This window comes from Triplophysa rosa, linkage group LG2 (genome assembly GCF_024868665.1).
Source record: "Triplophysa rosa linkage group LG2, Trosa_1v2, whole genome shotgun sequence".
NCBI lineage: Eukaryota > Metazoa > Chordata > Actinopteri > Cypriniformes > Nemacheilidae > Triplophysa > Triplophysa rosa.
In genome coordinates this window covers 17155153-17173540 of record NC_079891.1, presented here as the reverse complement: position 1 = coordinate 17173540, position 18388 = coordinate 17155153, and the positions used below count along the sequence as shown (strand labels likewise).

The window sequence follows — 18388 nt, the reverse complement described above, 5'->3', positions numbered from 1 at the left end:
TTGATTCTTTGCATTGACCATACGGAGCACTGCCCATTAAAACAAATGTGTTCGCACTGCAGTTACCTATTGCAGAAACTGTCTGAATAATGTTTGCTTTGCACGCAAAGACGTGCTGGCAATACAGTGACTACCATGTTTGAGACTGTGATTTAATTTTGGCAAATGCAATTAATGCAAGGTGGTTCTCCTGGACAGTCAACTAAAAGGACTGTTTTTTTTTACTCTGGAGTCTGGTCCATGTCGTTTGAGTACCGATCATGACAATTCCAGCTCCTACACAAAGGCAAGTAAATTATACACAAGCAATCAAGACCCAACAAAAAACAAGCATCATGAAGTGCAAAACGCATTTGTTTTAGATAATATATTTCCGTTTAGTGTCAGAATCGAATTTTAATGTATAAAGCTTCAGTACGGTTTATAGCTAGTAGTAGGTACATATGTATTTAAGTCATACACAAAGATACACACACTGAAGATTCTAAACCAAAAAAAGCCTTTTATTAACATAGGCAGAGTATGATGACAATGCAGCTATAGTATTAAAATATCACCCATTCAAGAGTTATTATGCACACACGTCTACAACAAACAATACACAGTTGGAAGTTGACAACAACAACAACAACATATGAACAAAAAATATTTAACATCAAACATTTTAAGTTGAAAAGGGGGTCACAGTTTGCTAAAGTCCCCGTGCACCAAAAAGTGTAATTCTGAAAAGAATTGACCAATTATTCAATGTACAGAGAGATTTTAGTATTTTCTAACTGCATCATCAATGTCTGACATTTGTTCCTTTAACTGGTTCCACTGCTCGGGATTTAATGAAATACCTGCAGGTAATAGAACGAAAACAGACCATGACAAAACAATGAAAAGACACATAAAAACATCTTATCTTAACATAATGTTTTTGTCTGACAAAAAAAAAAGTCGGAATAACAGAACAAACCTGAAAATCAGTTTAGAATTACCTTTTTTGCCAGGCTTCATTTCACCAGCTTGGTCCATCCAGTATTCGCGAATGTCAATCAAAACTTTTCCTTTGAAATCCCTGACACTGACGTATCTCATCTTCCCAATCTGTCACATATTAAAACCTGTATAAGCTCGCAACCATGTATACTAAAAAAAAATTATTAGAACAAAGCATTTATTGAAAACTCAACCTGGAACATGTTATCATCACTGTTTCTGTCACTCTTAGCAGAGGCGCTTGGCCTGGAAGTCTCTCCGCTTTTCTGTTTTTTTGCAGGCTTCTCAGGAGCACTTGCCTTCTTTCTTTTGGCCTTCGATAAAAAGATGACACGTTAGCCAGTGTGTGGCCACTGCACAGAATCCTGTTTAACTGTAAGCTGTAATCATTATATTGCATTAGAAGTATGTGATCTGAAATTAGTGTATTCATACCTTTGTTTCTGTGTCACTCTCTGAATCACTACCAGAAGTAGAAGACAGTACTTCTTTTGTTTTAGGCATGCTGCTGAAAACAAACAGGAATCATTTCATAAAAATATGATTTAACACCGCCCCCACACGGCCAGTAATAGAAGTTAATAATAGTTAATCTTGAGAGAAATCGACAGAAAACGAGACATTTATTACACACCTTAAAAGAATAAGCATGTACTTTGATTTAATGTGATTTCATAGTAAGTAATCTTTACAAAATGCCAACAACCTGTAGCATCCAAAATCTTTTCTGATGCTGACATTATACCTAATGATTAAGATTTTGAATCGGTTTTTACTTGACATTAGTAGTCAGGAAATATAATATCATATATTCTGGTCCACTAGCAGTCAACACTACTTTTTTAGTGAACATAGTCGTTGACAACTGAATTGTCTAAATCTAATTAACCTTTATTTCCACAAATTTAGTCTATAAAATGTACTCTATAATCTAGAATACTACTTGCTGCACACATGTCAGTTTTATCAGACTACCTGCACAATCACGACTTTAATCGTTGTTCAGTTACGTGAATTTTGCATTGATTCTAAAGGGTCGACACGAGAGCCACTGGCACATTCTGATCGCAGAACACGAGAGGATGTCAGTTGGGTCGAAATGATATCGATCACAAGTGAGAAACAGCCTTGTGGCTTCCTCGATCAATAATGACTTCGCTTTAGCGATTTACCCCCTCACCTGGGAATAAACGATATCAAATGGTCTTAATTGGCTTTGATCAAACAACACTAACTCTTGTCAACACCGGCTGTTCAGGAGGCCGTCCGTCCGTCCGTCCATACGTCCCACAACTAACGTGGAAAGCAAGGCCCCGTTACACAGTCCCGTTTACATAGTTATTGTATGGCTGATCTTTTATAAAACGTCGTGCCTGTTTGTTGATTTAACAACGCATTTAAAACTGAACGTTTGCTATTCGCTTTAAGGAGAAATGAATATGACTTACGTTAAATGTAGCGCAGACTGCTTTCGATCACACTCAGCGGCGGGAAGTGAAAAACTGAGAACCAACCATATGGCTAACAACGCTCACAAGGCATTGTGGGAAATGTAGTTCACTGGTGAATGAGAGTGTTTGTCGCGTCAAAGAAATAAAATATATAACTACAGATTGTAAATATATAAATGTAATTATTTACAAAACCTTAACGTGAAATTTATTAAAACGATAGAAACTGAAATGGATTTACCCATTACGCATTATTGTTTCGCAGTTTGTTTCTGAGTATACGTGTCGTCTTCTTTCACTTGAGAATTAAAGTCATACACTAAACGATGTGTTTGATTTGAGCATATGCCTGTTTTGTTGTTACTAGGCATTTGGTTTGACTTGGCCGTTTTACAAGAAAACTACACTTACCATCACTCCTAATATACAATACCCGTGCGCATGCGCATCAAAAGCTATATCCTGGTACGACCTTCTCACATAAAAGGCAGGGTTACGAGTTAGAGTTTGTATGCGAATAGGACCCCAATGATTCCCATATGTCCAGTAGTGTCCTTCACCTATGGTGAGTAAATTGTTATTTTAAAAGCATTTTGAAGCGTCAGACACGATTTGAAGCAGAAACGATATGATTGGGATGGATGTGCGGAGATATCGCTAGGGCTTTATTCACAGCAGTCTCCAGCGTGTTTTGTGTCTCCGCATGATACGGGACTTTTCATCATGGTTGCCATTGCTTACAACCGCTTACCCTCCGTGAATCTGTTCTTTTGTAGTGCCCAGCCGGCTAGGTGAAGATGCCAAAATGGCCACCGGCAACTATTTTGGATTTACCCACGGTGCTGCGGCGCAGTACAGGTAAAGGCCTTCATGTTTATGGGGATGGTGGTGGTTCAGTAATGGTGGGTTTTGGCCCTGCTGTCTTTGTTGCGGGATCAGGGTGGGGGTAGGGTAGGAAGCGGATAGGCTTTGCATTAAACCTTTGGTAAACGAGTTTGAGATAAAATAGTGTATTACATATTGTAGTGTAGAATACATATTCTATGTATTTATTTATATTTGATGTGTTACGTTAACGTTACAGTATTTATAAAAATATATTCCCTGATCATACTTTCCTGTGCTAGTGAGGTAAGGGCTCATCTTCGATGAAAAAAATGTAACTTGGTACTTTTGTTACGTTATCAAAAAATACGTTTATTATTCAAATAATTATAATTTTTATTATTAACATCCGACAGGGTTAACAAAAGCAGGTGCACCAGCTCGTTAGCATATTTCTGCCTCATCTAAGTTAGAGACACGAGTCCTGATTCATTTCGTTGTTTTCGCTTTACTCGGCGACTTATTCTTTGACATTAACGCTGTTGTGAATCTATTTTAGTGTTTGAATTGAGTGTAAAATTAGCCTAAGAAGCAGAAGTATGGTGAACAGCTCGAGCAGACTGCAGCTGTCATTTGCGCCATTGCAGCTCTGCGCATTTAGAGTAACGGCCGTATTTTCCGATGGAAGACTAAATGAATGAATTTACGCATTGTTTAGGGAAAGTCTATCAGTATCAACACGTTTTCGATGTCTTAAAATCACTAACTAGAATCACTGTCAGAGTAATTGTTATAATTGTGTGTAGGCCTATGTGTTTGAGTAGGCCGATGTCTTCACGGACGCATCAAGGTCTTCAGTGCTGATCCTCTATCTAAAATAAATTTATCGGGCTTAATCACTTTTGCAATATTGAGACGAATTTGCTTCCATTTTAAATAATACAGTTATGGTTTTCCTTCTGACAGGAAATGAATAGTAATATTTGTGAGCAATTTTTCATTGGCCATGTTTTCGCTGTTAGTGGCAGCTTATATTGCATCAACTGTAATGTAAGACATGATTGATCTTCCTATTTTCATAGAGGAAACTTATTTTTCGTTACTTTCAACTAGTGAAACGGGCTTTGCAGGCCATCGAAGTTGGATCAGGAACTTTCTGTAAATAAAAGATTGAATAAATAAATATATACCTTAAAGACGGGGTGGGATTTAGTGTTTTAGGGCAATCTTCTCAATAAAAGGTTTCATGAATGCATCTTCAATATAACCTGCCCTAGCGTGAGATTGATTTTAACTCAACTGTCTTAAAATGTTATTGCAAATCATTGGCCTTCAATGTAATCTCTATAGAATTTACTTTTTGCCGACTTGTTCTTTTTATGTCTGTGGTGTGACGGCCTCTAAAAGCTTTGACTGCATGTCGTCTGCACATATAATTCTAAAAAGAATATTGTGCTTTTAAAATAGTTTTGCATGCAACACCATGTCAAATTCCTAAATGTATTTTATGTCAGCTACGTGTTGGCAACGTTCCTGTTTTTGTTCAAATGCATTAAACGCAAGGTAAATTATGTCTCGGTTTTATGACATCAGTATTTGTGTTTACATGCATGCATGTTTACATGTGTGGTAGGCAGCCTGAGACAGACATTTGATAACTTAAACAGTGCTTGATAACGACTATTTGTCTAACAATCTTTGCATACTATATATTTAACCAATTGTGGGAAGACTGAATTTTTTTCTGCTTTGTCCAATAATTACATTATTACCTAGTTTGTCCTGTAATGATGAACGTCAAAATGTTTCTTTTCACACCCATACACACTCTCTACATTGTTAGATTTTTAGGTTTCTGCTCAAGAACTTTAAGTTAAACAGCCTTCTCTTAATTCTTTAATAGGCTTAGGGATTCGCCTCTTTCTGCTAAATCCCTGGAATAACCTGTTTTCTTAAGTGCATATAAACATGGCTGTTGTCATTGCCTTAGCCTTTCGTTCTATTCGTTGCAGTCAGCAGCCGGCCCCTGGGGTAGCATACACCCACCCCACTACAGTGGCCAGCTATACTGTGCACCAAGCACCAGTGGCGGCACACACGGTGGCAGCAGGCTATGCCCCTACTGCTGCCACGGTTGCCATCGCCAGGCCAGCACCAGTCTCCGTAGCAGCTGCAGCCAATGCTGCTGCTTACGGGGGATACCAACCGGCCCATGCCGCCACGGATTACGGGTATGCCCAGAGACAGCCAGAGGTACCCCCACCACCACCTCCTGTCACTTCACAAAACTACCAGGTAAGCCTATTTTAAGACATACTAAGACCTTTATTTGAATTTTGCCAGTTGTGATTGTATTGAGTTGAATAGTTCAAGCCAACTGTCATGCTCTCGCATTTCAAGCTTTCTGTTTACTGTTGCAGGACACGTATTCATACGTGCGGTCCACAGCTCCGGCTGTAGCGTATGACAGTAAACAATACTACCAGCAGTCTGCAGCTACACCGGCTGTGGCCGCTGCTGCAGCAGCCCAGCCGCAACCCACTGTTGCTGAATCCTACTATCAGACTGGTATGCTTGACACATCTTTTCTGCAATGAACCTAATATCAAAGAGCAAATGCATTAAATGGGTTATTGTTAATATATGTAATATAACACATATTTCATACAACATATTGTATCATTTGAAAAGCCACAGATTTTTGTAAAACCAGTTTCATTTCTCAAGTAATCAAATAGATGTGGGGAAAAAGTTTAAAGTTATCTAGTGTAAAATGTCTCAAAGCAGTAAAATCACACTCCTCTTTGTAGCACCTAAAACTGGATACAGTCAAGGCGCCACTCCATACGCCCAGACCCAGCAAACCCAGCGTCAGGTTACAGCCATAAAGCCAGCCACTCCCAGTCCAGCCACCTCAACCTTCTCCATTTACCCAGTGTCCTCTGCTGTACAGCCCGCCGCAGCTGCTGCCTCTGTAGTCCCATCTTACTCTCAGAGTCCAACATACAGCACCAATGCAGTCACATACTCTGGTAAGAATATCATAGTTCTGTGATTGAAAACTAAATGGCATTTATTATCATGGTTCTTCATTTTATACATTTTATCATTATGATGTAATTACTAATCACTCGCTGTTAATACTTTTGTGCACTTTAGCTAATAATGGCTCCACTTTGCATGCAGGAACATCATACTCTGGATATGAAGCTGCTGTGTATTCAGCCGCGTCCTCCTACTACCACCAGCAGCAGCAGCAACAGCAGCAGAAACAAGCAGCTGTTGCCGCAGCAGCCACTGCCGCGTGGACCGGCAGCACTTTTACCAAGAAAACCCCCTTCCAGAATAAAACTCTCAAACCTAAACAGCCCCCTAAACCACCTCAGATACACTACTGTGATGTCTGCAAGATCAGCTGTGCCGGACCCCAGGTATCTTTCTCTGCACAACGCTGCACCTTTTATCTCAATTGGTGGTTTGCTAAAAATTAAAACGACAGGTGAATATTATTTTGGGCATCTACATGGATTACATTTAGATGCGTGTGTTTTTTCAGACCTATAAGGAGCACTTGGAGGGCCAGAAGCACAAGAAGAAGGAAGCTGCTCTGAAGGTAGCCCAGACCAGTAGCAGTAGCAGCAGCAGCAGCAGCTCTGGAGGTGGAAACTGCGCCCGCGGCACCCAGAATCAGCTACGCTGTGAGCTCTGTGACGTCTCCTGTACCGGGGCCGATGCCTACGCTGCACACATCAGAGGAGCCAAACACCAGAAGGTATGTGACTCACTCTGATCTCCGCAAATAAGAATCTGCTTTCAGTCTGTTATTGGCAGCTCTATTTTTGAATGTGTATAGTTTGGAGGAGAGTGTTATAAATGTGAGCTCTTGCTGTTTTTTGTGTAGGATGTTTAAAGGAGTCATATGACACGGCTAAGACGAATATTATCGTTTGTTTTAGATGTAATGCAATGTGTATGCATGATTTAAGGTTCAGAACCCCTGTATTTTCCACATACCGTGCATGTTTGTATCTCCTCTTTGCCCCGCCTCTCTGATATGTGCAGATTTTTATCAAAGCTCATTGCTCTGAAAAGCGAGGTGTGCTATGATTGGCCAGTTAACGAGTGCATAGTGATTGGTCGAATACTGCAAGCGTGTGATGGAAATGTAACGCCTCTTACCATATTTGGAACATCAGGTTCCAAAGCAATTGTACTGACTTGTGTATACATTTGGGCGGTCTTAGTCAAATCATACCACGAACTGACGTAGATTTGTGGGGGTGTGGTTACACATGGCTTTTCAGGCAGGTCTGGGTGAGCATTCGCTTTTAGATGGAATGCATCTATTGTTCCGACACTTTAATTTTACATTTCTAATACATGCATGGGCAACTTATAACACACCAAAGACACAGAAAAACACGTGTTCGTGCCATATGACCCCTTTAAAGACATTGAGCAATTTTGCACATTGAGGCAACATTTCTTTTATTTATTTGAGTAAATGCTGTGATTTTGGTCATCCATTAACATTAAAGGCGAAGTTTTTGATTTACAGCGGCCACTAGCGTTGTATTATAGATATGCAACGAATCGCTCAGTCCAAACACGACGGTGGCCACCATAGTACACAAAGATGTCGTTCTCATGTTGACGCAGGGAAGAGATCATGCGGGCATTAGAAAGACTGTAGAAAGAGCGATGTCTTATTTATTACATAAAATAAAAGGTCTGTGGATTATAAGTATAAAAAGGATAAAAGTCAGGCAGGAGCTAGAACCTGCGCTAATATTATAAAGACTTTCCAGCAGAGATGTGTTGGGACCCGCGGTACTAAGGCTTTTAGCAGAGATACTCGTAGATATCTATGGAGATACTTTCCAGCAGAGAGACGTTGGAGAGAAAGATTTAAAGTCTTAAAATCACCCATGAGGACGATGCTTGATTCAGACAAGTATGTGAGTAACATACTAACATACAAAGATATGTTGTTGTTGTAATATTAGCTGTGTGACGGAGAAGTTTTGAGCATCATTGTTTATCTGGAACCGCACTTAATATTGTACTCGTCCAGATACTAGAGAGCGAGAGCGCGTTGGCGCAAAAATGTAGAGAGAGTAGGGCTGTGCAAAAATATCGATACATGTAACTATTGCAATAATTTTTTTTAAATCATGTCATATACATACGGCCGAAAGTGAGTGGAAGCGAGCATGGCGAAAAATATAAGATCGCTTGGAGCTCTCAGAGCTGATGTGTAGGTGTGCTTTGGTTTTCAAAATAAGTCATGGAGTAATGAGTTATATAAAATAATGCTGTTTGTAGGCTTCACAAGTCATGACACAAGTCACTTGGCTACTTCAGTGCATTAGACAGAAAGTTTATTAAGTAACAATGACATTTATTGTGCTTTCACGGATGTGACACCAGCACATTTACAGCACGGATGAAGCAGGGGTTTTATACTGCCCATGTTCATTGTTTTAACTGTAATGCACCACAACAGCCAAGTGACTTGCGTGAGCCACCTTATTCCCCTGTGCTACCCACTTGAGGGGTGCAATCCACAGTTTGAGAACCCAAACCTCTGATCTAAAGGTCCATGCATCACACATTATGGCCACTCTGCAGAGGTAAGGGATGTTTTTACACTTATCCTCACAGAAAACCCCCGGTGGTGCACAGCATGTTGTATTTCTAGCTCTACTTTTTACATTTTCTATTTAAAGTATTGCAATATATCGCAAATGTGTATCGTATCGAAATACTTAGCAATATATTGTATCGTGACCCATCTATCGTGATCTGTATCGTATCGGGAGGCACTTGCCAATACACAGCCCTAAGAGAGAGTGCGTTTTACTCTTACTCAATGATGAATGAACTTGCACTTAATCCGTGGGTCACATGCGGTCCGAACCGTAGAGTACGAGCCGCGATCCGTTTCACCACTGTACTGCAGGGGAGAGGGAGAGGGAGAGGGAGAGGAAATGCGTGTTGTAGAGTTGTTTGTCCGTTTAGGGCTGCTGTACAAAACATGGTGGCGAATTCAATGTATGTAGGGCCGCTCTGTATGTAGATATAAACGGCTTATTCTAAGGTATTAGAAACATAACAGTTCATTACGTGAGGTCTTTATACACCTCTGAAGAAATAGTTTTGTATATTATATTGCATTTCTTTCAATAGATCCTCCTAAAAATGCTGCATTGTTTCTTTAATGCAAAGTTATAGGTACACGTTTTCACTTTGCACAGGATGCTATAGAAATAGGTTGCTGAAACCTTAATTTATCTTAATACGCCCTAATTATGTTTACATTTTATTTCTACAGGTTGTGAAATTGCACACCAAACTAGGAAAGCCGATCCCATCCTCCGAGCCCAGTGTTGTCAGCCAAGGCTCTAGCTCCAGCACAGCAGCTCCCAGTAAGACTGCCAGCTCCCTCATCAACAGCTCCACAAGCAGCACAACATCTAACTTATCCACTTCCTCCTCAATTTCCAATGCGACTTACTTAAAATCCGTCGGCATGGTAACTTCAGCTTCGCAGGGCAAGAACCCAATATCCAGCAGCGTCACGGTTAACTCTGTCAAGAAGGTCAACACCCCCAAGATCAACTTTGTTGGTAGGTCTTCCTTCTCTGTTTCATGTTGCGCTGAACTGCAGTGCATTTGTGGTTTAACCTAATTGTTGAACACTAAAAGGGTTTACTGAACATTATGCTGTTTTGATACTGATCAAAACAGGTGGAAACAAGTTACAGACCACGGCTGCAAAAACTGACGAATCGAAGGTTGATGCAACTAAACCAGCACATTCCATTGTGCCTGCGCCAACACTGGACATGAAGAATGACACTTCTGAATGTCTGTCACCTCAGTCAGCACTTGCGGCCCTGCAGAGTGACGTTCAGCCTGTTGGACACGACTATGTTGAAGAGGTACCAAAAATCCCTTATAGACAACAGCAAAACAAAAGTCATTCTTAAACCATAGCTGTTGTTGCCAATATACATATAATACAAATGTATTTTTTACAGGTAAGGAATGATGAAGGAAAGGTTATCCGGTTCCACTGCAAACTGTGCGAATGCAGTTTCAACGATCCAAATGCAAAAGAAATGCATTTGAAGGGAAGGAGACATCGACTGCAATATAAGGTTAGTGGGTGATGTTCAATTTAACATTTTGTTTCAAGTTCCATCATGATGCTGATTGTAGTTTCGACCATTCTAGAAAAAGGTGAACCCAGATCTCCAGGTGGAAGTCAAACCCAGCATCAGAGCCCGGAAGATCCAAGAGGAAAAGATGAGGAAGCAAATGCAGAAGGAAGAATACTGGAGAAGACGTGAAGAAGAGGAGCGCTGGAGGATGGAGATGAGGTGTGATGGTTTTTATTTTGGCTCTAATACAGCAATATGTATGTATTTGCTTTTTGTGCTCTAAACATTGTCGTCTTAGGCACTACGAGGAAGATATGTACTGGAGGCGTGTGGAGGAGGAGCAGCATCATTGGGAGGACAGGCGCAGAATGCCTGACGGAGGTTATCCACAGGGTCCACCTGGACCTCCGGGTCTTCTGGGTATGAGGCCTGGGATGCCCATTCTTCAGCCACAAGGACCAATGGTGGGTTCTGAGGATTTTTCAGAGGATAATGTGGTTACTAAATGTCAAATCTTTTCTTGTGGAGGCTGATATGCTGTTATTATGAAAAGCGATAAATGTTTATTTCTCAAATGTGTTTATTGCCATTTACGTTTGTTAGAACTGTTTTTTTTTTTTAAACATCAAATTTTTATTTCAGCCTCCACGTCGCCCTGATTCCTCAGACGATCGTTATGTGATGACCAAACATGCAGCTATTTACCCCTCGGAGGATGAGCTTCAGGCCATCCAGAAGATCGTGTCAATCACGGAGCGAGCACTTAAGCTAGTCTCTGACATAATCACAGACCAAGATGCAGGTGCAAAGGACAAAGAGGAAGACAAAGACAAAGAGAAGAAAGAGCCTCCCAAAGACAGGTGGGAGACGCAAGTTTAAATTTATCTATCTCTACACACTTGAAGGCGGAGGAAAATGGCAAAGCTATATATTATCTGTTCTGCGTTTTAGGTTGCTGAAAGGTGTGATGAGAGTAGGCGTTCTTGCCAAGGGCTTGCTTCTGCGAGGAGACAAAAATGTCAACTTGGTCCTCCTTTGTTCGGAGAAGCCTACTACAAATCTGCTCACCCGCATTGTGGAACATCTCCCCAAACAGCTCACGGTACCAGCTTATGCCAATGATGTTATCTCCTTTTCTTTACAAACAGTAAACGTTTTGGACAATCTTACATATGTAGTCTTCTCACAACATTTTGTATTTTACATGCCATAATGGATTATAGCTATTGTTTTTTTTTATTCCATTACTGTACGTATTTAAATGAAAAGGCTTATCCACTTCCAAAAAGATGATCTTGAATTCATATGACGTGTTTTCTGCTAACACATGTGTTTGTCAGACGGTAACACCAGAGAAATATGAGGTAAAAGGTTCCATCCAAGAGGCTGCCATTATCCTCACCTCCTGTGCTGAACCCAAGATGCAGGTCACCATCACCCTCACCTCACCCGTCATCCGAGAGGAGAATGCCCGGGATGGAGGTTGGAAAAGACGTTGCTCACATTAACCGACTACCTATCAAATTAATATTACATGCTGATTTGACACCCTTAAGAGCCCATCTGTTGGCACTGTGGAGACGGCAGTAGATACAAATACAAGCGTAGTTATTTTTTGCACCTTTTGTACAACTTTCAGTCTCGTTTTCTCAAATCAAATGCTCCAAAGTAAGCCTGGTATGTGCTTGAGCTTGGTCATCCATAAGTGTAGTCAAGATTACACAAAATTATTGCAAAATGAGTTTGTGCGCATGAGTTTATTTAAAAGTATGACTGAATAGGATTTGAAGCCAAGTGGTTTCAAGTTAATATTGTGCGATTCGTAAAAGAGCCGAGTTCAACACTACCAGGTTTTTTTGCGACCCAACCAAGATGCCAGCAGTGGTGCTCGGGGTCTTCTCTTTGTAACACTTCTCCAGTGCTCTTGAAGTTCTCCCCAAAACAAGCATGATAAGTGTTTGCATTGTGTAAGTCTAGTTAGTTCTGGGTAAGATGGTTTTTGTTTCCTGTGTTCAAGGGGATTGTTTCATGCACAAAATAAATTCAATTGTATTCCTTCCTAGGGGGTCGAGGGGTCTGTCAGAAATTCCTGTATTACAAGTTCCAATAGAAATGGTTGACGTCTGAGCTGTTTAGGTGTAGTTGGAATACCCGTCATGTCCCCACAGGAAACAAATCTTATTTTTGTCTAGTGGTGAGAAAGTTCACCATTCTGAGGTCCCCATGCTAAAATGAAAGTGCTCCCCTGAGAGAAGCAGTCTGCTGCACTTTGCTCTAATTCTAAATTTTGCTAATTCATCAGTTTTGGTTTGATCTGAAGAAAAAAGCACAACCACCAACAGACCACATTTAGCCCCAAGTAATGGAATGATTGCATCAATAACCCTAGTTTTTTTTCTAATGACAAGTTTTAGTTGGTAAGAAGCCGCTGAAATGGTGAAATCTTACTACATGCTCTGTCTCACCATTCCCGCTTGGCTCCTTAGGGGAGTATCGGTAAGCTTTTGGTAGAAAGGCTTTGTTAGAGGAATCTTTGGTTGGACCTGGGTTACACCGTCTTCAGTATACATTAAGATACAGGGTTCTCTAAACCCAATCGTGACAGGTATGCATGCAGTGATGTCCTAATCCTCTCGCTGGGAGCTTCATATTTTCTTGCCAGCACGCATTGCTGCCTTCATGTATACAAAGCTTTTCAAGTCCAGCCCAAAGCCTCCTTGCATTGTTCAGCAATTTGTCTCCCATCTGAGGCTACGTCTACCAGCTTCGGAAGGATTTTTGACCAAGGTCCCCTCTCCTAAATACCTTCCAACACTTTGCCACACCTACCATTGCCATGCAACTGTAGTGGATCACTACAAAAACTCATCAGCTGAAAACATTGCACATCTCCCTCGATATACATCATTTTCATGAATACACAAGCAATACCATGGCAGTCCATCATTATCTTTCCAATGTTCTTGGATCAGTACTGTCACTTTATTCATTAAGGGTTTGATTTTTTTTGTTTGTTTTTAATTCCTAAACTTTGTAGTCGCTGGAATCCACAATTTGTTTTTGCCCATAGCTCAAGAGAACAACTGTTCTTAAATGCAAAGTCAGCTGGTAATGCAGGAATTTCATTTTAAGACTTAAGCACAAGGTGGTAGTGTCTCTTTTTTTTTTTCCTATTAAACATCAGAGGAGTTTAAGAAGACAGTCCGTAATTGACAAAATGGCGACTTTTGAATTCTCGAAAGGTTTTAAAATGTGCAATAATGAGGAATTACAAAAAGATGACCATTGTAAGTCTTTGTCATTCTGCCACATGCAGAAATTACGGATTGTGATGGTAGAAGTTGATCTTTTAAGCTGTTCTGCTGGCTTGTAGCATTTAATAATATATTCTGTTGTATTCCCAGCAATTTCAAATGGTGGATAGCAGCGCATTAGCGTATAAAAATGTCAGGCACACTTCCAGTTTTTTTTTTGTCCAATATCCTGAAAAGGTCCTTAAGATTCATCTGTCCCTGCCCTTTTCCTCGGCTCTCAACCACACCACAGAATACATTGAAGTGCACCAATGGCAAGCATAGCTGATCCATAATGTTGTTGAAAAGATCTGAACGATTCTGCACATGGGGTGAAATGAAAGTGTCTTAAGTTTATACATTTGAGAAATGAGCAAGGGACCAGTTTGGTATGTGTGGCAATGTGTTCTTGACAATCTCGCTGACCTGGTCAAACACCCATTCCTCTCCATCATTTGACAATTCGATCCATTTTTAGATGTAACCTCGAGTATGGTGAAAGACCCAGCGGACGTCTTGGACAGGCAAAAATGCCTTGACGCTCTGGCTGCCCTACGCCACGCTAAGTGGTTCCAGGTTCGGAACATCATTTTACTTTCTTCTCGTAGCCTTATGAGATGTATTCATTTTCATTTGTTCATTTAAGTTGTTTAGACTTTTCTTTTCAAATTGTAAACCTCAAGTTGATTTTTATGAGGGGAAAAAAGTGATACAAGGATGCCGTTAAAAAAATTGATGATTATGATATTGTTCTATTTTCTTTGTTGCACATTAGCAGATCTGATCCTACAATAGCATCCTTGCATACATGTTATTTATATTATAAATATGGGATTAAAGAGTAAGCATGTAAAATGATTCCATAAGGCTGCAGAATACCTTTGCATAAAGTGTCATCGATAAGAGCTTTCATGTTGAGCGTTTGTTTTTTGTGATTTATTTTTTTATTTTTTTGTCTAGTTCTGTTAATGATTTTTTTACTTGGGATTAGGGATTGAGAGGAAAGGAACATCTGATTAGTTTCCCGTGTTGTTGCGAACACATGGGCAAAGTAAAGCAGATTTCCTTGACTGCATCAGTTCCTATGCAGCTACTTGCAAACTGATCTTTTGTAAAATGAAAGTATATGTTTGTGAAGTATCTGACAACTGAGGTCAGGGTTTACAAGATTACCAGGAAGTCATTCCGAGTGAATCTTGCAAACTTTGAACTCTTTTACTAATGCAGAGGTAAAATACTGCTAGAAATGGCAGCTTATGAAAGGTAATTGGCCCGGCTGTTTGTCAACCAATTAAAAGCTTCCATTCCGAACGGTAGTGTTGCACCTCTCACTGTACCCCGTCATGTTGTATGACTTTTTGTAAGTGTTCTTGTGCATTAACTAATCTTGACTTCACTGCACTGAAGGCTAGAGCCAATGGACTCCAGTCATGTGTGATTGTCATTCGAATACTGCGTGACCTTTGTCAGCGGGTATCCACATGGTCTGCCTTTCCAAGCTGGGTGAGTGCAAGAAAGCAGTACCTTGTCTCTGAGAACCTTTTTCTTCTGATGATTTCTTTGTTTCCAAGTTCCTTTTCTGTGCACAAATGATTGTTCTAAATTCTGTAATTTTTTTCTGTATTTACTCTTAAGGCTATGGAGCTGCTGGTGGAGAAGGCCATCAGCAGTGCTGCTGGACCAATGAGCCCTGGAGATGCTCTTCGACGAGTCTTTGAATGTATTTCTTCAGGCATCCTTCAGCCTGGTAAGATCGAGCACTCGTTCAACGTCTATTTTTTTATGCATTTTCCATATAATCGATGTAGAAAATCACCAACTCTGAAAATCATTGCTGCAAGTTGGTGTGAACAAGATTTAGGTTTATGTAGTACACCTAACTACAACTTACCAAAGTTCAATTAACAATTATAGTTAAATGTTTTTTTAAATGTATAAACATTGACCCATTTATGTTGTGGCTTATTATTATATTATAAAAAATGTACACACTAATACAAGGGTTTTGTAAATTGAAATACATGACCTAAAACAACAAATTTAAAACTGTTTTCTAAACAAAGTTGTTTGCTGGTTGTCTATGCATAACATGCACACAACCTAAAGCAATGGCCCTGAAGGCAGGTTAAGTGACAGCACAACATAGGAAGTAGGAACGTCAACATTTTGGTCACGTTGTTACAATGTGGTTAAAAGGTTGGCTATGTTATGACAGCATTGTGTGTTTGCTGGGTATTCCCAGCGAACACGTATGCTGATCAGTGTGACACTAGATTGTACTTTGGATTTCTTTTATGCTTTTGGCAGACAATTAAACTGATAGTTCACCCAAAAATTTAAATTCTGTGATCCCCTCAGATTCCAAGCCTGTATAAATTTCTTTGTTCTTATGAAGATATTTGGAAGAATGTTAGTACCCAAACAGATCTCATCCCCCATTTACTGCTATAGTAAGGAAAATATACACTATTGGAGTCCATGGGGATGAGATCTGTTTGGTGAACTTTGCCTTTAATGTAAATGTAATCTGAACAAATGGAGGTGTTACTGTGGCTTATGATCCTTTGCTTGTGATGCAGGTGCTCCAGGATTGATAGACCCCTGTGAGAAGAATCCAACAGACACACTGGCTGCACTGGATGATCAGCAGAGAGAGGATATCACGTTAAGCGCTCAGGTAAGTACGCACTCAAGAGTACACTGATATTTGAGTCCTAACAGTGACTGACCGGCTACTTTCCCTGCAGTTTGCTTTGAGACTGCTGGCGTTCCGTCAGATTCACAAAGTTCTAGGCATGGACCCCTTGCCCCAGATGAACCCGCGCTTCAACGTACGAAATAACCGCAAGAGACGCCGCGACAACAGTGACAGTACCGATGGATTCGAAGCAGAAGGGAAGAAAGACAAAAAGGATTACGAGGGGTTCTAAAGCACACGGCAGTATGATTAGTCCCATCTCTGTACCCATTTCAAATCCTGTGCATTCCAGGAATACAAGTTGTTTATTCTGTTGACCTCTGTGCATGCCAGTTGTTACTCCCTAGAAATATTTTTGGATGGTAAAGCCCCCAACGATGGCTGCTTAGAATATGCTAGTTTTCATTTGGCTTAACACACTGTCAAATCATATAGTCCCCACCCTGTTGTTTAAAACAGTCGATTGTCTCTGCTTAATTAGCCCAAAAAGATTTTAAGGTCTGTGATAAACCAGAGATGTTAGGTTTGACGTTCATGCTCCGTTCAGCATGTTGGATGTAATATGTAATAATCTCTAGGAGTGGAATTTTAGCTTAACATAAACTAGGCATTTCTAAAAGCAAGTCAACAGAGTGGACAAAGTACTGTTAGTGTGGAACAGATTCAAAGTCTATCTTATATTTTCAGTGCAAATATTGTTACTTTAACAACAGCTTCGTTAGCTTTGCAATAAATCATTTAGGTGTTTTCGTTATTATTTTGGCTAAAGACATTCCTTTTACAACCAGAAATGTGATGATTGTGAGGATGTTGACTGGGCGTGGATCCTAACATTTTGAAGACTGGGTTGACTGTTTACCATTTGTTAATCACATCATTGGCTAATTAAGTAACATGTCTAAAACCGTGTTCCTTCTAGATGCTTAATGCAAGTGATGTAAAGCTGAAACTGTCCTAATGTAAATTGTATGTGTGCTCTATTCACAGGCCTCTGTGGTGTACCTATGTCACATTTCTGAGAAGCCACCGATTGTTAAAATCAGACCTGGGCCAGATACCAAATAGCAATCTAATCATTAACTGATATTTGAGCTAAGATATCATTTTAATATAGAAATCGTAAACACTGAAGTACTCTAGAGTTAAAGCCTTTTTTCCCATTTGGACCCAGGCCTGTTTGTGGTGTTAACCCTGTACTTATAGTGTATCTCTAAATGTACATATGATCATAACTGTATGATTTCTAATCTATGATCATGAATCAGCCTGTATCTCATCTCGCAATAGATATTCTAAAAGAGATGCCTGTATGGTTTTAAAGCACAGGAATGTTTTTTTTTATGTTTTCGGTTTTTATTCATTTTGTTTTATTGGTTATGAATAGTTGCTTGGCTCTTATTTTGGTTTATGAAGTTTGTGATGTATCTATTGAAGAAGGCTGGAGAGAAAGACGTCTTTGTGTTGTAACTGCAGATTGATGTACACTTACCCATTGATGCTTGTCATTCACTGTCAAGGGACTACTGCATTACAATGCTTAACTAATAAATACAACTCTTGGAAGATTTTACTGATTCAACGGTTCGTTTTATCTATAATGTGCAATCATTTTGAGTCAAGAAATGCTGAAGATTTTGGTTTGGTCGATATTATGGCCTATGAAGATGCAGGTTAAAGGTCTCAAGTTTTCAGTCTGCATAGTTAAGAAAAAAGACAAATAAGATAATAGGTCAAAAGTGAATTTTAGATCAGTATTTCGATCGCACAGCTTTCATTGTGCACGAGTCAGCTACCGTAATTCAACCTTTAGTTAGTGTTAAGTGCTCCATAACAAACGACACAAAGGCATTCGTTGTATGACCATTCTGGCGACTGCTTATTGGCTTAAAATCGAGGAAGTGAATGTGATTGACAGCAGAGTAAACCAATAAACACTAAGCGACTTAAGCCCACAAAGTCAGAAAATGGACT

General features: G+C 40.0%; 2 protein-coding genes across 4 annotated transcripts; one reads left to right on the top strand and one right to left on the bottom strand.

The window, feature by feature from the left end:
* Window positions 1-482: 482 nt before the first annotated feature.
* Window positions 483-2505, bottom strand: sub1b (SUB1 regulator of transcription b). Of its 2 annotated transcripts, none has more exons than XM_057358317.1 (5): window positions 2433-2505; window positions 1420-1489; window positions 1179-1298; window positions 984-1092; window positions 483-842 (listed from the first exon to the last, which is right to left on the bottom strand). In XM_057358317.1, exons 2-5 carry the CDS (start codon window positions 1486-1488, stop codon window positions 763-765), a joined length of 378 nt encoding a protein of 125 aa, XP_057214300.1. In that variant the 5' UTR covers window position 1489; window positions 2433-2505; the 3' UTR covers window positions 483-762. The 2 variants fall into 2 exon arrangements, with proteins under 2 accessions (XP_057214300.1, XP_057214309.1); XM_057358326.1 differs by having other exon boundaries at window positions 1420-1492; window positions 2433-2490.
* A 378-nt stretch (window positions 2506-2883) lies between these two features.
* On the top strand, window positions 2884-17984 carry zfr (zinc finger RNA binding protein). 2 transcript variants are annotated; one of them, XM_057358277.1, is made up of 20 exons: window positions 2884-3000; window positions 3212-3293; window positions 5273-5555; window positions 5681-5828; window positions 6071-6292; window positions 6447-6691; window positions 6817-7032; window positions 9595-9889; window positions 10011-10204; window positions 10304-10423; window positions 10500-10645; window positions 10725-10890; window positions 11069-11286; window positions 11378-11528; window positions 11767-11908; window positions 14198-14295; window positions 15127-15222; window positions 15355-15466; window positions 16299-16396; window positions 16467-17984. In XM_057358277.1, exons 1-20 carry the CDS (start codon window positions 2964-2966, stop codon window positions 16647-16649), a joined length of 3252 nt encoding a protein of 1083 aa, XP_057214260.1. In that variant the 5' UTR covers window positions 2884-2963; the 3' UTR covers window positions 16650-17984. The 2 variants fall into 2 exon arrangements, 1 of the variants encoding a protein (XP_057214260.1); XR_008964770.1 differs by lacking the exons at window positions 14198-14295; window positions 16299-16396; window positions 16467-17984 and having other exon boundaries at window positions 15355-15373.
* The last annotated feature ends 404 nt before the right edge of the window (window positions 17985-18388 follow it).